Source organism: Panulirus ornatus, chromosome 23 (genome assembly GCF_036320965.1).
Source record: "Panulirus ornatus isolate Po-2019 chromosome 23, ASM3632096v1, whole genome shotgun sequence".
Taxonomy (NCBI): domain Eukaryota; kingdom Metazoa; phylum Arthropoda; class Malacostraca; order Decapoda; family Palinuridae; genus Panulirus; species Panulirus ornatus.
In genome coordinates this window covers 23,023,142-23,044,219 of record NC_092246.1, presented here as the reverse complement: position 1 = coordinate 23,044,219, position 21,078 = coordinate 23,023,142, and the positions used below count along the sequence as shown (strand labels likewise).

At 38.8% G+C, this 21,078-nt stretch overlaps 1 protein-coding gene across 1 annotated transcript in view; it reads left to right on the top strand.

Annotated features, from left to right (window-relative positions):
* Positions 1-587: 587 nt before the first annotated feature.
* Positions 588-21,078, top strand: part of Wdr33 (WD repeat domain 33) — a 75,360-nt gene continuing 54,869 nt past the window's right edge. Inside the window, exons 1-5 of the mRNA XM_071676846.1 lie at positions 588-690; positions 2,842-3,227; positions 5,218-5,334; positions 17,848-17,999; positions 20,329-20,426. Of these exons, the coding sequence (XP_071532947.1) occupies positions 2,865-3,227; positions 5,218-5,334; positions 17,848-17,999; positions 20,329-20,426 (730 nt within the window). The 5' untranslated portion in view covers positions 588-690; positions 2,842-2,864. The remainder of the gene's footprint in view (positions 691-2,841; positions 3,228-5,217; positions 5,335-17,847; positions 18,000-20,328; positions 20,427-21,078) is intronic.

Below are 21,078 nucleotides of genomic sequence, written 5' to 3'. Positions count from 1 at the left end.
ACGAGTAGTTTTAACAATGGATAATTAAATGCATTGTCAAACAATATTGATCATAAGATTTTGGTAATATGTGACTTCATACATGAAGAAATGAAAGTAGCGTTACTCAAACATGATTACGATACTCACAAAGCTATGTAAATAACAATTACATTTCAATTTCCTTAGATTATTTATGTGTTAGCATAGCATAATGTATATAAATGTATATACATTTTGAATTGTTGAGCTTATTTTGATTTCAGATAATGGATATCGGCACATTTGTGGTATATAATATTTCCTTACTTTTGTGGCATATTGTTTTCAGATAATTATATACTTTACAAATTTATCAGCTACTAAAATCACTCAACTGAAAATGTATATTTATCATCGCTCGCTTTCATTTGATATAATTTAGTTCATTACTTCTCTATGATTAGCCTTCCTTTCAACAATATCTAATAATTTACTTTAATTTGGATAAAGCCAGAAAATCATAGGAAGTATTCTGTACTTTTTTTTAGTATATTTTCTATTTATCATATCTTGAGAATTTCATTTTTCCTGAAAAATGAGATGAAAAGAAAGTACAAATATCATGTAGGAACCCTGATAATGATGGCGGTTGTTGGCAAGACGTGAAGAAAGCTCGTGTGATCTTTGTATTTTGTTAAATTGCTTGGAATCCTTTATTAAAGAGTATTGGTAAGACACCTTATTATATAGCTGGTATTATGAATGTAACTTTGCATTGGCATTAAAACCAAGCAAAGGTGTAAGAGTCTTATGGAGACGTACAGATGGCATGTTTCCCAATCTTGCTGCAAGACCTAAGAGGGCATAACCCCACTGTAAGGTATAGATTAACGGGAATGAAATATACTAATCATTAACCTTGAAAAATTAAAATCACTTCAAGTAATACATACGTTTCAAATTCGATACTATACTGAAATTTCGGATGTGTTGTTTGGGACGGGTTGAAGTAGGTTAGTAGATTATGGTGCGTGTTACATCCATTTGTTAACGAATTTTATATCAAATGATTTATTGAATCTGTGCAGTAGATTCATAATCACTATACGCAATATGTTGTTGTGTTTTATTATTGAATTTGCTCTTTTTAGAGAATGCCTGAAACAACTAGTACATCTGTGTTAGGGGTACAAGGAAGCTTCTGCGAAATAATCAGTGTGTGGTTTAAGTCTTGTGTAGGTGCACAATTATACTCTATGCCACATTTTTAAATGGTGATGTGTCTGTTTAAGAGCAAATTGAAACTAAATTTGTAATTTTATTAACTCCTTTTATGGGGGCACATAGAAATTAAGAATAGTGTTGATTCTGTTTTATAGTGTAATCTTATTGGAAAGCATAATAATATTGGCATAAAGCATAATAACATCTAGATCATGATTATTATGTTTTATGATATGAGTTGATACTGGGGAAGGCTATGAAGGTCAGTGGAAATGTGATGCCAATCAACATGATGAAATTTATAAAGTTCATCATAGCCTCTAAAAATCTCATGCATTTTGTTTTGAACAAATGACTTTGTACCTTATTTTGATGATTGTTTTATCATGTATTATGTGTATCTCAGAACATCAAAGTTGCGATATGCACAGAAATGAAAGACTTTAAACATCCGGGGACTGACACTTCAACATCTGTCCTGCAACCATCAGAAACTGAATGGGATGCACAGTGAAAATCAACTATTCAGTGGACAAATATTACAAAGAATATGAGACAAGACAGGTTGTGGAGAGTATGTGGGCTTGCAGGCTGTGGCCTCCAAGAGCTTGATCATCACTGATCCAACTTGGAAACCTGGGCTCAGATAGGCTTGCGGCGGTAGAAGTTCCCTTAAGACTTCATTATGTTTTGTGTTTATATCTATTTGCTGGGAGGTTTTTGTCCTGTGTGAGTTTTTTAAAATCTTTAATTTTAATCAGATTTTCAATCAGACTGGTTCCAGCAGACATACTTATCATGTGGCCAAAAGTAAGAGATTGCAAAATTGTAGTTATATTGTAACATGTTAGGAAAAAATTCTCAGAAAATCAGAATTGCTCCATATTAGACGCGCTGAACAAGACTGGATTATGTCAATACACAGACTATTGATTTGGCTCCATTAGCCTAATAGGTATGAAGGGCCTTGAGTAGGTCTACTTTGAAATATAAACATATTAGGTTATGCTAATGGTCCAATTCAGGCTTCCTGCTTAAAGATGTCAAGTACTCTATGAAAAGTGTATGTTATTTTAGAGATATTTGCTCTTGTTTTATTGATAATCATGTAGAATTATTTTTTTCACTTAGCTGAATTTATTAATATATGCATTTGAATAAGGAGTACTTTTTCTACTCGGTTGGGTTTGTATGGAGAAAGGAAAACAACTTGACTTAGGAATAAAGGGCTCCAGATGGAAATGCAATTGTTCTATGTGTTTTGGAGATTGAGGTGTGTTCCATTTGTGGTTTGAGGAAAAGTGGATGCCTATGTATGTATATGTATGTTCCTCTTTAGTGAAGGATCTGGTTTTAAAGGTTGTAGTTGTAGTGTTGGTTTATATGATCTAGTAAAAAGAGGTGGCTTTTGTCTGGTCTAATTTACATGTACTTTGTGTTTTCCCTCTGCACAAGCAAATCTAGGTTGTGAGGAAGTAAGCACTTGCTGCATATTTTATGTCAGAATTGACATTTGATAACTGGAGATGATTTATATGCTGTTGGGAAACGAGGGACCTAGAACAGTGCCTTATGGGACACCACAGTTAATAAATTGAGTCTTGCAAGAGAAATATGTAATTATTATTAAGCCTTATTCATTGGTTCTGTTTACAGATTGGTGTGAAAACAAGACCAAGATGATTCAGGTGGGGATGTTTAGCATGCCCCCACCTCCCATACCCCAGGGGAAGCCCCCACTTCCACAGGGAGGGGGACCTCAACAATTCCAACCATTATCCTTCAAGCCCTTCAAAGCTCCAGATGGTGAATTTGATGGCAAGAGACTTAGGAAAAGTGTCATGCGGAAAACTGTAGATTATAACTGTTCTGTTGTTAACATGTTAGAGAATCGTGTGTGGCAAAGGGATGAACGTGATCGTAGCACACTCCAGGCTGATGTGTGCTATGCTTCGGAAATGCTTCCTCCCACTGCATATCCTGTGAATCCAATTAATGCAGTTGTTACGAAGTTTGTACGCACCTCTACAAATAAAGCCAAGGTACAGTATAAAATCAGTATGGATCTTATAATGAGTTTCTGATGTACTGGTTGAATGATAAGTATCATGCTATTTTTAGGTACTTAGTCTATTCTTCAAACAGTTTTAATGGTATGGCTCCGAATTACCCTTCAGGGGCTGCAAATAAAGAACAAGTGTGTGGTCACTTCTGTGTTGAATAAGTACCATGAAACTGTAGTAAGTCTGAATCATGAAAGATGGCCTGTGTTGACCATTAAGGTCAGGCTCTGAATCATGAAAGATGGCCTGTGTTGACCATTACGGTCAGGCTCTGGTACCATTTTATCCTGCCACTGATACTGAGGGACTTTCATCATAATTTATGGCTGCTGTGTTGCCATTTTTCAATGACTTTAGCAAACTAGATTTGAGGTTGAGGTGGTCACAGTGGCATCACCTTCAAAGTCATCATGCCATATCCTAAAACCATGCCCCAATTCTAGAGTACCTGTGCTCAAAACCTGTGGTGTCTTGTTGCTAAAAGAAGAGATAGGAAGCCTAAACCTTAAGAGGTGGTCATTACTTGCCTTTTATTGTCAGGCTCTGGTAACCTTGGATTCAGCCTTTGATCCTTAGATATTTTCATCATAGTCTGAGGCTGAAAGGGTGCCTGTTTTGAATGAGTGTGGTGAACTAGGAATACGTGATTGCTGCTTCCTGCATCAGTGAAGGAAGGCCACAACCACTCACACTCATTCTTTAGCTGTCATGTTTAATGCACTGAAATCACAGCTGTCTATCCAGATCCAGGCACCACAGACATTATAGGGGAGAAAGAATACTTCCCATGTATTCCCTATATGTCATAGAAGGCAACTAAAAGGGGAGGGAGCGGGGGAGCTGGAAGTCTTCCTTTCCCGTTTATGATTTTCCAAAAGAAGGAACTGAGAAAGGGGCCAAGGGAGGATATTTCCTCTTAAGGTTCAGTCCTCTGTTCTTAATGCTACCTTGCTAACGTGGGAAGTGGTGAATATGTATGAAAAAGAAATATTATTATTATTTTTTCATACATATTTGCCAGTTCCTGCGTTAGTGAGGTAGCGTTCCAGAACATATGATCGAGCCTTATTATTATTATTATTATTATTATTATTATTATTATTATTATTATTGTTAGCCTAGGAAACCTTTTTGAAGGCCGTGCACCACCAGACTGCTTTGGAGTGAGAAGTTCTGTGACAAAACTCTACTGCTAATAGTACAGCCTCACCAAAGTTGACCACTCGCAGTGTAGCCTAGTAATGGCGGAGTCTGGCAACACCTACTGTATATATTCAGTGTCTGCAACAAAGTTACACCTCTGTAGTATGAATGTTTACTTTTGTTCTTCCTTGGCTTTATACAGTGGCATTATATGGGCATTCCATCAGTCCTTGTACCCTCATCTTAAGCCATACATACACCGAAAATCCTTATGCTCCAATAAACAATGTATATGTTAATATCTGCAGTGCAAATGTTTTTGGTATGTATGTGAACTGTGTGACATCATGTTTTGACATTTTCTGCTGTAAAGACATGGTAATGTGCTTGATGTTTTTAAATGAAATGTCGTATATGTCATCATTGTGGAAAAGGTGTTGGCCAGTGCAGGTTGTGATGATTTTTATCCACCATTATGTAGTGTGTATTATATATATATATATATATATATATATATATATATATATATATGACTCGCATTAGATAAAGATATTTGGTTTTCAGGCTAATTGCAAGTGAGTGTTTTTATACAGTTAATTAGGAGTCAGTACTTTTGATTTTTAAGCTTGCTATGGTATTTATGGGCCAAAAGTAATATAGGCTAAACTTGGGAGCTGCTGTACCCTCATTTTGGTCTGATTTTAGAAATGACCTGTTTGTTCAGAAATGTTTAAAATGTTGGGTTATTGGCTACAAAAACTACATGAGTATAAGCAGGGAAAGATTTCCATAAGTAGAATTTTACTTAAAAGGTCTTTATTTTCAGTGCCCCATCTTTTGTCTTGCCTGGACACCAGAAGGACGTCGTTTGGTTACAGGAGCTTCTTCAGGGGAGTTTACTCTGTGGAATGGTCTTACCTTCAACTTTGAAACCATTTTACAGGTTAGATTATTTGTTGAAACCATTTCATAGGTTAGATTATTTGTTTAAGTAAAGGATGTATTTTGTTGTAACAACAATAGTGTTAATTGCTTTTTAGATTATTGTGAAGGTCAGGGGTCTCTGTTAAACAAGACTTAAGTTTTCAATTTTTCTTATGGCATTGGTATTTGAGGGATGGATTTGTATGTAGCATTTATGAATCTGGAAAAGGCATGTAATAGGGTTGATAGAGATGCTTTGTGAAGATCATAAGAGTATATGGTGTGGTAGGTAAGTTACTAGAAGCCATGAAAAGTTTTTACCAAGGATGTAAGGCATTTGTACGAATAGGAAGAGAGGAGAGTGACTGGTTTCCAATGAATGTTGGTCTGCGCCAGGGGTGTGTGATGTCCCCATGTTTGTTTAATTTGTTTATGGATGGGGTGGTTAGGGAGGTAAATGCAAGTCTTGGAGAGAGGGGCAAGTATGCATTCTGTTGGGGATGAGAGGGCCTGGGAAGTGAGTCATTTGTTTGCCGATGATACAGCTCTGTTGGCTGATTCAAGTGAGACACTGCAGACGTTGGTGGTAATTTGGAAAAGTGTATTAAAGGAAAAAGTTGAGAGTAAATGTGAATAAGAGCAAGGTTATTAGGTTTAGTAGGGTTGAGGAGGGGCAAGTTAATTGGGATGTTAGTTTTAATGGAGAAAAATTAGAGGAAGTGAAGTGTTTTAGATATCTGGGAGTGGACTTAACAGCAAATGGAACCATGAAAGAGGAAGTGAGCCACAGGGTGGGGGAGGGGGCGAAGGTTCCGAGAGCGATGAAGAATGCGTGGAAGGAGAGAACATTATCTCGAAGAGCAAAAAATGGGTATGTTTGAAGGAATAGTAGTGCCAACAATACTATATTGTTATGGGGCATGGGATATAGATAGGGTTGTATGGAGGGTGGTGAATGTGTTGGAAGTGAGATGTTTGAAGACAATATGTGGTGTGAGGTGGTTTGAGCAAATAAGTAATGAAAGGGTAAGAGAGATTCGTGGAAATAAAATGATTGTGGTTTAGAGAGCATAAGAGGGTGTGTTAAAATGGTTTGGACATATGGAGAGGATGAGTGAGGAAAGATTGACAAAGCGCATATATGTCAAAGGTGGAGTGAACAAGGAGCAGGAGAGATGTTGAACTAACTCTTGTCACCACTCTGATAAGGTACAAATTTGGCCCAAACCTATTCACTTAGTGTTTAGATATCATGCCCACAAGCATTCAGTAACATATAAACACAAGACTTTGTGGTTGTCAATTTTGACACAACAGCACCAAGACTTATCACTTAGCCCATAATGTGCGACTACAATACACTGTATGCATAAAAATTTGTTGAAGAAGAAGCTTGAGAACATATTCTTATAGAGTTGAGCATGTGTGTGCAAAAGTATGAAATTGAAAATTTAATTCTACCTACCTTTGTTTTACCATGTAACATTAAAGCTCATGAATGCTACATTAGGTGTGTAAATAAACTCTTGGAACATATTACACTTTCATAATATTTTAAGTTTGCATTCTTAAGTATGAAAGATATATATATATATGCATTCTGAAGTATGAAAAATTGAAAAAATAAAGATAAAACTATATCTCCCTTTGTTTTGCCATGGTGCTCAAGTTCATAGATACATTCATGAATGCTACACTTGTTGCATGATTTAAAACAGTTGTGTGGTAAACTTTCTCAGTGATGTATGTTGCATTTCATCATAAAACAAAAAATGATGTATGTCACAGTTTATTTTTATTAATTTATGAATAACAATGTTATTGTATAAAGTCAGGGGGAACAAAGGTGAGTGTTTAAACTGCTAGGTTTTAAGTTTGTTAATTATATCTTCTAAGTTGCTTGTTTGGGAATGGAGAGGGTGAAGACATGTACAGAGTATCAGTTTGGGGCAGAATATGTGGTGTCAGGTGTGTTAGATGATGTGTGGATCAGGTGTTTTCTATGAAAAAATGTGGGAAATACTTAGAGAAACAGAAGGATTTGTATGTGAAATTTATGGTTCTGGAGAACGCATATAATAGCTTTGATAGAGTTGCCGTATGGAAGCTCATATGAGTATATGTTATCAGAGGAAAGCTATTAGAAGGTGTGAGAAGTTTTCAGCTAGAGTGTAAGGTGTGTGTGTATGTAGGTAGAGAGAAGAGCAAGTGGTCTAAGGTGAAGGTTGGTCTGTAGCAGGGATATGTATAATGTCACCTTGATTGTATATTTTGTGTATGGATAAGGTGGTGAGGGAGGTAAATGTGAGGGTCTGGGAGAGTGGGGGAATATAGGTGATGAGTCAGGGCCTACAAAGTGAGTCAATGGTTTACTCTTGACACAGCACTGGGAGCAGATTCGAGAGAGGAAATGCAGAAGTTGGTGTCTGAGTTTGGGATTGTGTGTGAAAGGATGATGATGAAAGTAAATGTGAATAGAAGGAAGGTTATTAGGTTTAATGGGGCAGAGGTACAAGTTAGTTGGGATGTGAGTTTGGATGGAGAAAATTTTGAGGAAGTGAAGTGTTTTAAGATACCTAGGAATGGATATGGCCGTGAATGGATCCATAGAAGCAGAAGTATAGGGTGGGTGAAGGTGCAAAGATTCTTGGAGCAGTGAGGAATGTGTGGAGAGAAAGGTCATTATCTGTTTGGGCAAAAATCAGTATGTTTGAAGGGAAAGCAGTTCTTTCGGTTTTGTATGGATGCCAAGTATGGGCTATAGATGAGGATTTGTGGAAGAGTTGGAAATGAAATGTTTGAGGACTATGCAATGTGAGGTGGTTTGATTGAATAAGTAAGAAAAGGGAGAGTGAGAGATATGGTTATGAGAAATTTTGTTGAAAGAGCTTAAGAGGGTGCTGAAATGGTTTAGACATATGGAGAAAATGAGAGAAGAGGCATTGATAGAGAGGATATGTGTGTCAGAAGTGGAAGGGAGAAGGACAAGCAGATCATGTTGGAGATGGAAGGATGGAGTGAAAAATATTTTGAATGCTTAGGGCCTGAACATGCAGGAGGGTGAAAGGTATGCATGGGATAGAGTGGATTAGAGAAATTTGGGATACAGGGGCGACATGCTGTCCGAGGACTGAACCAAAGGCATATAAAATAATGGGGAAATCATGGAAAGATTTGTAAGGCCAGGTTGTGGATAGGAGGCTTTGGCTTTGGTGCATTACACATGTTGGCTAGAGAGTAGATGTTAGTGAATGAGGCCTTTCGTTCTCTTTTCCTGGTGCTGCCTCACTAATGTGGGAAAGAGTGATTGAATAAAGAGAATATTTTTAATGTATTAGATAATCTTGTCACCATGTTTTTCAGTCACTCTGTTAAATATCTTGTTCGTTAACTGACATTGGAACAGTTGGGTACTGTACATAACCTTAGTGCCGTATCCTTTCCCTTCTAGCAACCCCAACCCACTCCAGCAGCATCAGGAATATAATACCTTCATAATTTGAGGCCCTAAGTGTATCAGGTTGCTGTAAAATGAAAAGTGATGATATAATTTATCCTTTTTCTTGAATGTGAAAGAATGTGGCCTTTTTTTGTCTATTTTCCTGGCACTACCTTGCTGACAATGGGGTGGTGATGCTGTTTCCTGTGGGGCAGGGTGGTGCCAGGAATGGATGAAGGCAAGCATGTGTATATATGTATGTGTATGTATATGTGTATATGTTGATATATATATGTAGGTTTGGATGGTATTGCAGTGGAATTTATTAAAAAAGGGGGTGACTGTATTGTTGACTGGTTGGTAAGGTTATTTAATGTATGTATGACTCATGGTGAGGTGCCTGAGGATTGGCGGAATGCGTGCATAGTGCCATTGTACAAAGGCAAAGGGGATAAGAGTGAGTGCTCAAATTACAGAGGTATAAGTTTGTTGAGTATTCCTGGTAAATTATATGGGAGGGTATTGATTGAGAGGGTGAAGGCATGTACAGAGCATCAGATTGGGGAAGAGCAGTGTGGTTTCAGAAGTGGTAGAGGATGTGTGGATCAGGTGTTTGCTTTGAAGAATGTATGTGAGAAATACTTAAAAAAGCAAATGGATTTGTATGTAGCATTTATGGATCTGGAGAAGGCATATGATAGAGTTGATAGAGATGCTCTGTGGAAGGTATTAAGAATATATGGTGTGGGAGGAAAGTTGTTAGAAGCAGTGAAAAGTTTTTATCGAGGATGTAAGGCATGTGTACGTGTAGGAAGAGAGGAAAGTGATTGGTTCTCAGTGAATGTAGGTTTGCGGCAGGGATGTGTGATGTCTCCATGGTTGTTTAATTTGTTTATGGATGGGGTTGTTAGGGAGGTAAATGCAAGAGTTTTGGAAAGAGGGGCAAGTATGAAGTCTGTTGGGGATGAGAGAGCTTGGGAAGTGAGTCAGTTGTTGTTCGCTGATGATACAGCGCTGGTGGCTGATTCATGTGAGAAACTGCAGAAGCTGGTGACTGAGTTTGGTAAAGTGTGTGGAAGAAGAAAGTTAAGAGTAAATGTGAATAAGAGCAAGGTTATTAGGTACAGTAGGGTTGAGGGTCAGGTCAATTGGGAGGTGAGTTTGAATGGAGAAAAACTGGAGGAAGTGAAGTGTTTTAGATATCTGGGAGTGGATCTGGCAGCGGATGGAACCATGGAAGCGGAAGTGGATCATAGGGTGGGGGAGGGGGCGAAAATTCTGGGAGCCTTGAAGAATGTGTGGAAGTCGAGAACATTATCTCGGAAAGCAAAAATGGGTATGTTTGAAGGAATAGTGGTTCCAACAATGTTGTATGGTTGCGAGGCGTGGGCTATGGATAGAGTTGTGCGCAGGAGGATGGATGTGCTGGAGGTGAGATGTTTGAGGACAATGTGTGGTGTGAGGTGGTTTGATCGAGTGAGTAACGTAAGGGTAAGAGAGATGTGTGGAAATAAAAAGAGCGTGGTTGAGAGAGCAGAAGAGGGTGTTTTGAAGTGGTTTGGGCACATGGAGAGGATGAGTGAGGAAAGATTGACCAAGAGGATATATGTGTTGGAGGTGGAGGGAACAAGGAGAAGAGGGAGACCAAATTGGAGGTGGAAAGATGGAGTGAAAAAGATTTTGTGTGATCGGGGCCTGAACATGCAGGAGGGTGAAAGGAGGGCAAGGAATAGAGTGAATTGGAGCGATGTGGTATACCGGGGTTGACGTGCTGTCAGTGGATTGAATCAAGGCATGTGAAGCGTCTGGGGTAAGCCATGGAAAGCTGTGTAGGTATGTATATTTGCGTGTGTGGACGTATGTATATACATGTGTATGGGGGGGGTTGCCATTTCTTTCGTCTGTTTCCTTGCGCTACCTCGCAAACGCGGGAGACAGCGACAAAGTATTAAAAAAAAAAAAAATATATGTAGGTGTGTTTTTTTTCTTTCTTTCATACTGTTTGCCATTTCCCGCATTAGCGAGGTAGCGTTAAGAACAGAGGATTGGGCCTTTGGGGGAATATCCTCACCTGGCCCCCTTCTCTGTTCCTTCCATTGGAAAATTAAAAAAAAAAAAAAAAAGAGTGGGGAGGATTTCCTGCCACCCGCTCCCTCCCCTTTTAGTCGCCTTCTATGACACACAGGGAATACGTGGGAAGTATTCTTTCTCCTCTATTCCCAGGGATATATATATATTTTTATTTTATATTTATTTATTTTGCTTTGTCGCTGTCTCCCGCATTTGCGAGGTAGCACAAGGAAACAGACGAAAGAAATGGCCCAACCCACCCCCATACACATGTATATACATACACGTCCACACACGCAAATATACATACCTATACATCTCAATGTACACATATATATACACACACAGACACATACATATATACCCATGCACACAATTCACACTGTCTGCCTTTATTCATTCCCATCGCCACCTCGCCACACATGGAATACCATCCCCCTCCCCCCTCATGTGTGCGAGGTAGCGCTAGGAAAAGACAACAAAGGCCCCATTCGTTCACACTCAGTCTCTAGCTGTCATGCAATAATGCCCGAAACCACAGCTCCCTTTCCACATCCAGGCCCCACACAACTTTCCATGGTTTACCCCAGACGCTTCACATGCCCTGATTCAATCCACTGACAGCACGTCAACCCCGGTATACCACGTCGATCCAGTTCACCCTATTCCTTGCCTTCCTTTCACCCTCCTGCATGCTCAGGCCCCAATCACTCAAAATCTTTTTCACTCCATCTTTCCACCTCCAATTTGGTCTCCCACTTCTCGTTCCCTGCACCTCCGACACATATATCCTCTTGGTCAATCTCTCTTCACTCATTCTCTCCATGTGCCCAAACCATTTCAAAACACCCTCGTCTGCTCTCTTAACCACGCTCTTTTTATTTCCACACATCTCTCTTACCCTTACATTACTTACTCAAACCACCTCACACCACATATTGTCCCCAAACATCTCATATATATATATATATATATATATATATATATATATATATATATATATATATATATATATATATTCATACTATTCGCCATTTCCCGCGATAGCGAGGTAGCGTTAAGAACAGAGGACTGGGCCTTTTTTGGAATATCCTCACCTGGCCCCCTCTGTTCCTTCTTTTGGAAAATTAAAAAAAAAAAAGAGAGATAAGGATTTCCAGCCCCCCCCGCTCCATATATATATATATATATATATATATATATATATATATATATATATATATATATATATATATTTAAGTTTTTATCGAGGATGTAAGGCATGTGTACGTGTAGGAAGAGAGGAAAGTGATTGGTTCTCAGTGAATGTAGGTTTGTGGCAGGGGTGTGTGATGTCTCCATGGTTGTTTAATTTGTTTATGGATGGGGTTGTTAGGGAGGTGAATGCAAGAGTTTTGGAAAGAGGGGCAAGTATGAAGTCTGTTGGGGATGAGAGAGCTTGGGAAGTGAGTCAGTTGTTGTTCGCTGATGATACAGCGCTGGTGGCTGATTCATGTGAGAAACTGCAGAAGCTGGTGACTGAGTTTGGTAAAGTGTGTGGAAGAAGAAAGTTAAGAGTAAATGTGAATAAGAGCAAGGTAATTAGGTACAGTAGGGTTGAGGGTCAAGTCAATTGGGAGGTAAGTTTGAATGGAGAAAAACTGGAGGAAGTAAAGTGTTTTAGATATCTGGGAGTGGATCTGGCAGCGGATGGAACCATGGAAGCGGAAGTGGATCATAGGGTGGGGGAGGGGGCGAAAATCCTGGGAGCCTTGAAGAATGTGTGGAAGTCGAGAACATTATCTCGGAAAGCAAAAATGGGTATGTTTGAAGGAACAATGGTTCCAACAATGTTGTATGGTTGCGAGGCGTGGGCTATGGATAGAGTTGTGCGCAGGAGGATGGATGTGCTGGAAATGAGGTGTTTGAGGACAATGTGTGGTGTGAGGTGGTTTGATCGAGTAAGTAACGTAAGGGTAAGAGAGATGTGTGGAAGTAAAAAGAGCGTGGTTGAGAGAGCAGAAGAGGGTGTTTTGAAATGGTTTGGGCACATGGAGAGAATGAGTGAGGAAAGATTGACCAAGAGGATATATGTGTCGGAGGTGGAGGGAACGAGGAGAAGTGGGAGACCAAATTGGAGGTGGAAAGATGGAGTGAAAAAGATTTTGTGTGATCGGGGCCTGAACATGCAGGAGGGTGAAAGGAGGGCAAGGAATAGAGTGAATTGGATTGATGTGGTATACCGGGGTTGACGTGCTGTCAGTGGATTGAATCAGGGCATGTGAAGTGTCTGGGGTAAACCATGGAAAGCTGTGTAGGTATGTATATTTGCGTGTGTGGACGTATGTATATACATGTGTATGGGGGTGGGTTGGGCCATTTCTTTCGTCTGTTTCCTTGCGCTACCTCGCAAACGCGGGAGACAGCGACAAAGCAAAAAAAAAAAAAATATATATGTAGGGTGTGTTTTTTTTCTTTCTTTCATACTGTTTGCCATTTCCCGCATTAGCGAGGTAGCGTTAAGAACAGAGGATTGGGCCTTTGGGGGAATATCCTCACCTGGCCCCCTTCTCTGTTCCTTCCATTGGAAAATTAAAAAAAAAAAAAAAAAGAGTGGGGAGGATTTCCTGCCACCCGCTCCCTCCCCTTTTAGTCGCCTTCTATGACACACAGGGAATACGTGGGAAGTATTCTTTCTCCTCTATTCCCAGGGATATATATATATTTTTATTTTATATTTATTTATTTTGCTTTGTCGCTGTCTCCCGCATTTGCGAGGTAGCACAAGGAAACAGACGAAAGAAATGGCCCAACCCACCCCCATACACATGTATATACATACACGTCCACACACGCAAATATACATACCTATACATCTCAATGTACACATATATATACACACACAGACACATACATATATACCCATGCACACAATTCACACTGTCTGCCTTTATTCATTCCCATCGCCACCTCGCCACACATGGAATACCATCCCCCTCCCCCCTCATGTGTGCGAGGGTAGCGCTAGGAAAAGACAACAAAGGCCCCATTCGTTCACACTCAGTCTCTAGCTGTCATGCAATAATGCCCGAAACCACAGCTCCCTTTCCACATCCAGGCCCCACACAACTTTCCATGGTTTACCCCAGACGCTTCACATGCCCTGATTCAATCCACTGACAGCACGTCAACCCCGGTATACCACGTCGATCCAGTTCACCCTATTCCTTGCCTTCCTTTCACCCTCCTGCATGCTCAGGCCCCAATCACTCAAAATCTTTTTCACTCCATCTTTCCACCTCCAATTTGGTCTCCCACTTCTCGTTCCCTGCACCTCCGACACATATATCCTCTTGGTCAATCTCTCTTCACTCATTCTCTCCATGTGCCCAAACCATTTCAAAACACCCTCGTCTGCTCTCTTAACCACGCTCTTTTTATTTCCACACATCTCTCTTACCCTTACATTACTTACTCAAACCACCTCACACCACATATTGTCCCCAAACATCTCATATATATATATATATATATATATATATATATATATATATATATATATATATATATATATATATATATATTTTCATACTATTCGCCATTTCCCGCGATAGCGAGGTAGCGTTAAGAACAGAGGACTGGGCCTTTTTTGGAATATCCTCACCTGGCCCCCTCTGTTCCTTCTTTTGGAAAATTAAAAAAAAAAAAGAGAGATAAGGATTTCCAGCCCCCCCCGCTCCATATATATATATATATATATATATATATATATATATATATATATATATATATATATATATATATATATTTAAGTTTTTATCGAGGATGTAAGGCATGTGTACGTGTAGGAAGAGAGGAAAGTGATTGGTTCTCAGTGAATGTAGGTTTGTGGCAGGGGTGTGTGATGTCTCCATGGTTGTTTAATTTGTTTATGGATGGGGTTGTTAGGGAGGTGAATGCAAGAGTTTTGGAAAGAGGGGCAAGTATGAAGTCTGTTGGGGATGAGAGAGCTTGGGAAGTGAGTCAGTTGTTGTTCGCTGATGATACAGCGCTGGTGGCTGATTCATGTGAGAAACTGCAGAAGCTGGTGACTGAGTTTGGTAAAGTGTGTGGAAGAAGAAAGTTAAGAGTAAATGTGAATAAGAGCAAGGTAATTAGGTACAGTAGGGTTGAGGGTCAAGTCAATTGGGAGGTAAGTTTGAATGGAGAAAAACTGGAGGAAGTAAAGTGTTTTAGATATCTGGGAGTGGATCTGGCAGCGGATGGAACCATGGAAGCGGAAGTGGATCATAGGGTGGGGGAGGGGGCGAAAATCCTGGGAGCCTTGAAGAATGTGTGGAAGTCGAGAACATTATCTCGGAAAGCAAAAATGGGTATGTTTGAAGGAACAATGGTTCCAACAATGTTGTATGGTTGCGAGGCGTGGGCTATGGATAGAGTTGTGCGCAGGAGGATGGATGTGCTGGAAATGAGGTGTTTGAGGACAATGTGTGGTGTGAGGTGGTTTGATCGAGTAAGTAACGTAAGGGTAAGAGAGATGTGTGGAAGTAAAAAGAGCGTGGTTGAGAGAGCAGAAGAGGGTGTTTTGAAATGGTTTGGGCACATGGAGAGAATGAGTGAGGAAAGATTGACCAAGAGGATATATGTGTCGGAGGTGGAGGGAACGAGGAGAAGTGGGAGACCAAATTGGAGGTGGAAAGATGGAGTGAAAAAGATTTTGTGTGATTGGGGCCTGAACATGCAGGAGGGTGAAAGGAGGGCAAGGAATAGAGTGAATTGGATTGATGTGGTATACCGGGGTTGACGTGCTGTCAGTGGATTGAATCAGGGCATGTGAAGTGTCTGGGGTAAACCATGGAAAGCTGTGTAGGTATGTATATTTGCGTGTGTGGACGTATGTATATACATGTGTATGGGGGTGGGTTGGGCCATTTCTTTCGTCTGTTTCCTTGCGCTACCTCGCAAACGCGGGAGACAGCGACAAAGCAAAAAAAATATATATATATATATATATATATATATATATATATATATATATATATATATTTATTTATTTATTTATTTTGCTTTGTCGCTGTCTCCCGCGTTAGCGAGGTAGCGCAAGGAAACAGACGAAAGAATGGCCCAACCCACCCACATACACATGTATATACATACACGTCCACACGCAAATATACATACCAATACATCTCAACGTATACATATATATACATACACTCACAGACATATACATATATACACATGTACATAATTCATACTGTCTGCCTTTATTCATTCCCATTGCCACCTAGCCACACATGAAATAACAACCCCTTCCCTCCTCATGTGTGCGAGGTAGCGCTAGGAAAAGACAACAAAGGCCCCATTCGTTCACACTCAGTCTCTAGCTGTCATGTAATAATGCACCGAAACCACAGCTATATATATATATCTTATATTTATTTATTATACTTAGTCGCTGCCTCCCGCATCAGCGAGATAGCGCAAGGAAACAGATGAGAGAACAGTCCAACCCACCCACATACACATGTAGATACATAAACGCCCACATATACATACATACCTATACATTTCAATGTATACATACACGGACATATACACATGTACACATTTCTCCTGTTATGTCTATTGTCCCAGAAAGCACAAGGCACTCATGCATGCTCCCTTAACTACCTCCGTATCAAAATGAAGCCTTGAAATTATGGCAGAAATTCTCAAAATAAAGGTCTTCATTTGTGGACATTAATCATATGGCGAACATGCAGTAACAATTGTTACAACTGGTGTCCATGCTTCTATTACAATGCATGCATCATAGTGATGTGCATTCCAAACAGCAGTGATCAGCAGACATCGTGACCAATAAGCCAGATTGTAGGTGTATGTATATATGTATGTATGTATGTGTATATGTGTATATGAGTGGTTGGGCCATTCTTCGTCTATTTCCTTGTGCTACCTCACTGATGAGGGAAACAGCGATTAAGTATAATGAATATATAATGGATAAATATATATAAACATATATGTCATTTTTTTTCATACATATTCTCTCCTTCCCACATTAGCATCAAGAACAGAGGACTGAGCCTTAGAGGGAAAAATCCTCATTTGACCTCCTTCTCTTTCTTCATTAGGAAAGGTAAACACTGGAGGGTAGGATTTCCAGCCCCTCCCGCTCCCATCCCTCTTAGTTACCTTCTATGACATGCAGGGAATACTTGGGCAGCATTATTTCAACATATGCATACATATACATACACAGACATATACATACACATGTACATATTCATACTTGCTGCCTTCATCCATTCCCGTTGCTGCCCCGCCACATGAAATAGCATCTCTCTTTCCCCCGGGATATGTCTGTGTATGTATGTATATGTGTATATGTTGATATGTATGTGTATGTATATGTACGTGTCTCTGCATGGATGTATATATGTGTGTATATGAGTGGATGGGTCTTTCTTCATCTGTTTCCTGGCACTACCTACTGGCATGGATGAGTATAATGATAATGAAATATTTTTTATAATACTTGATCACCGTTTCCCGCCTCAGCGAGGTAGCGCCAGGAAACAGACGAAGAAAGACCCATCCACTCATATGCATATATTATCCCAAGGGATAGGGGAGAAAGAAACTGCCCACTGGAAATCCTCCTTTCGTATATTAATTCCCAAAAGAAGGAGCATTGTGAGGAGCCAAGTGAGGAATATTCCCTCTAAGGCTCTGTCATCTGTTCTTCATGCTACCTTGCTTGCCTAAGAAATGGCTTGCATGTATGAAAAAAAAAATATATGTATAGAGTGAATTATGGTGGAATGGAAACACAGAATGAACCTGGATTTTATTCTGTTGATTTGGCTAGTATGCTGAGTATATATTAAAACTCTTGTGTTCAAAGATTACATGCATAAAATTCATATTCTTTTGCTGTTTGAGGTTTATATGTAATAACTGTTTTGTGGATGCTGAGTTCCCTGAGGGAATGGGCATCAGAGATATAGATAGATAGTTTCATAGAATATCTTCTAACAGGCCCACGACAGTAGTGTGCGGACGATGGTATGGTCTCACAACGACCAGTGGATGGTGACTGGTGACACTGGTGGTTTTGTAAAATACTGGCAGACGAACATGAACAATGTGAAGCTCTTCCAGGCTCATAAGGATCCTGTGCGCGGCCTCAGGTACTCCCTGTCCATATCCTTACATCACCGTCCCTTTCCCATGATAATCTGTTCTAGTTGTCCAATCAATTCATTCAAAAATCTTCTTTACAAAAGATCTTTTATTATTAGGTGTAGTTGTTCCTTTTCACACACCCAGGTCAGTGCCTTTAGTCAGTCTTCAACACACTTGGCCTTCAGGAATTTTCCCAATTTGATACAATGCCATATAGGTATTTGGTTTTTCTTCGTGTTCACTTTATGTTATGGTTGGGATGAGTTACCACTTGATTTAATATTTTACAATATTCTCTCTTTAAAAGTATATGAGAACCTTCATTTGATCATAAGTATATTCCACACTAGCTTTCTTACCACTCTAAAATACATATTATCCTTGGCTTGGGTCATACACCAGTCTTTATATTTTCACTTGTATGGGTGCTTATTTCTGTTTTACATATTATATTTTATGTGTCGTGTAGTTTATTCTTTGTTTATCACCTGTTTAAACAGTAATTATTTATTGTTTTGTGTACTTAATTTCTCTAATTTGTCTATTCTTTGGGAATGTGTGTAAGGAACATTTAAGAATTTAATTATCATCGATAACTAGTACCTGTTAAGAACATAAGACAGTAAAGAAGACGAAAATTGTAACAGTAAAGAATTATCCTATTTTTATAATCTGAAGTTCGTATGATTCTGCACCCTTTAAATCATCCTTTTCATGATTTACTTCCCTTTTTTGGTTAGCCAAAGGTAACTTAGTTCATCATACCTCAGATCTGCTAAAAAGTTGATAGGACACCGGCTAGGCATAATGATAAAAGTATTTACAATTGATTTTAAGTACTTATAAGAATTGTAGTCTGCATAGCCATCTGTATTCAGCATCTCTTGTAATATATGGATACTTTGAAAAAAGCCAATAAAGATTTACCTTTATCCTCTTGATGTAGAATGAAATTTTTCAGAGTTTATACTGCTAGTGATTAAATAAAGAATAACCTACTTTCCTCGATGACACATAGTAGTACTTCCGGTTTTTGGAATGTTGGTGATTGGTACATATATTCCACAAACTATTTACACCATTTCATTGTTTGTAGCATATCACAGAATTCATTGTGCAGGACTCAGTAAAGTGTGATGTAACTTTGTATAATGCAATAAAAGCAAATATATATTCACCCTACCTTTAAGAGAGTATTACCAGTATATTTTGTTAAGTTATGTAGAAGACTTCTGCAGACCAAGAAATGTTCCTTTTGTAATATTTTCATCGGCATAACCCAATAAAGTTCATCCATCCTTTGTCCACCGCATAAGCCATCAACCAACTGTGATCAGTTTTGTGATTGCTGTTATTGTAAATTCCTTGTAAACATAATGACTTCTCAATAAAATAGGTGAACATGCCCTATAGGCTCACCTGGGTTGTGGCAGGTGGACCTATCATTGGTCAGTCTGTCACCCCCAGAGGCCTTTTTTATTCACCTATGATTCATTAGTATTGCGCTAAATTACCTCGTAAATCACAGACAAATGCAGCAAAGTATATAAGAGAAGATGTCCAATACAAAGAGGAAGAAGTCTTGACCAGTAGTTTATGAAAATAATCAATGGATGCACAGAAAACTGGGAATCTTTAAACATAACTTAGTGAAGTTTCCAATTAGATATAGAGCTGACGGTTTCTTAAATACCATTAAAATCTGTCTTTGAACATACAATATAGAATAAAGTCTTGGAAATGTGTATTTAGATAGTGTTAAAGTACATTATTTTCTTGTCTGCATGTGCAACCCTGCTTGAAATGTGGGAAGAGAATATGATGGAAGTATATAGTTAATAAATGTAAAACTACATTTTAATGCCAAAACCTAAAATCAAGTTAATATACAGTTTATGAGCATATTATATCAGTTACAAATATCAGAAATATTCATGCTTGCTCTGGAATACCTAAATATCAGTTAAAGTCAAGTCAATTACTTAAGGGACTTGATATATGAAGTAAAATTTCTTTTCATATCTGTCTCATGCGTTTTGAAGCATTCAGTAACACAGATGTTGTTGGAACCAAGCTTAAGAACTATTCCCTTTTTTATCTACAGTACTAACATTATAAGCAGTGAAATATGAATAGCTTAAAGCTACAAGAAATTCAGGTAATCATATGCCCATGGCATTGTAGTTATGCAGTATATTTAATTGCCTAATCTGAATTGGTTTTCAGTAGATATTTTATCTTGACAAATACCATGCAGACCATACTCCTACTCCATCACCAACACAAACACATTTTGTGCATAAGTGTATCGTTTCCACAAATGTCTTTTCACAGTTTTTCCTCAAGTGACCAGAAGTTTGCAACTGGCTCAGACGATGGAACAGTTAGGATATGGGACTTTTACCGCTGTTACGAAGAAAAGGTTCTCAGAGGTAAGGAAAAAGATGCACCACTGTTTTGAAAACAGGGATGTGCTGTTCTGTGGATATTATATATAATGTAGATGGTAGAATAATGTGATTAGTATTTCTTTATAAGGGAAGATATGTTGAACTGTGTACAGTGAAAGTGATTCAAAATTCATACTTCATGTTATGCCTCAGCTTTTAGTGTATATGACCATCAAGGCACAAGGTAATTTTTTTCAAGAAAATTCAGAAACATAATTGGGGAACAGTATTGAAATTATGTTCCTACTGAAACTAAACTTTTTTAATGAGACATTAGTAATAAAAAAATTGGAACTTTTGTATACATGCATTTATGTGTGAGAATGTGTGAAAGTTTAAGATTGTATAGGAAGTTTACGTCTGAGTCCCCTAGTCCTGTGTTGGTGAATTTGAGTAGGAAAGATAAAGTGGGGAACTCCTAGATTACATATGCTCTTGCATATTTAACACTTAGGGGAATCTAGCTGTACATGTTTGGCTGATGATATCAGGACTCTACCTGTTCTTGGACAGGTTGCCTCTTCCCGCCCCTGTTTAAATTGGAAGGTGCACTTTATTTATATGTCGAGGGGCCATATGTCTGAAGCAACTGGGAAAAAAAGCCAGTGTGTCAGTTAACCATATGACATGATGG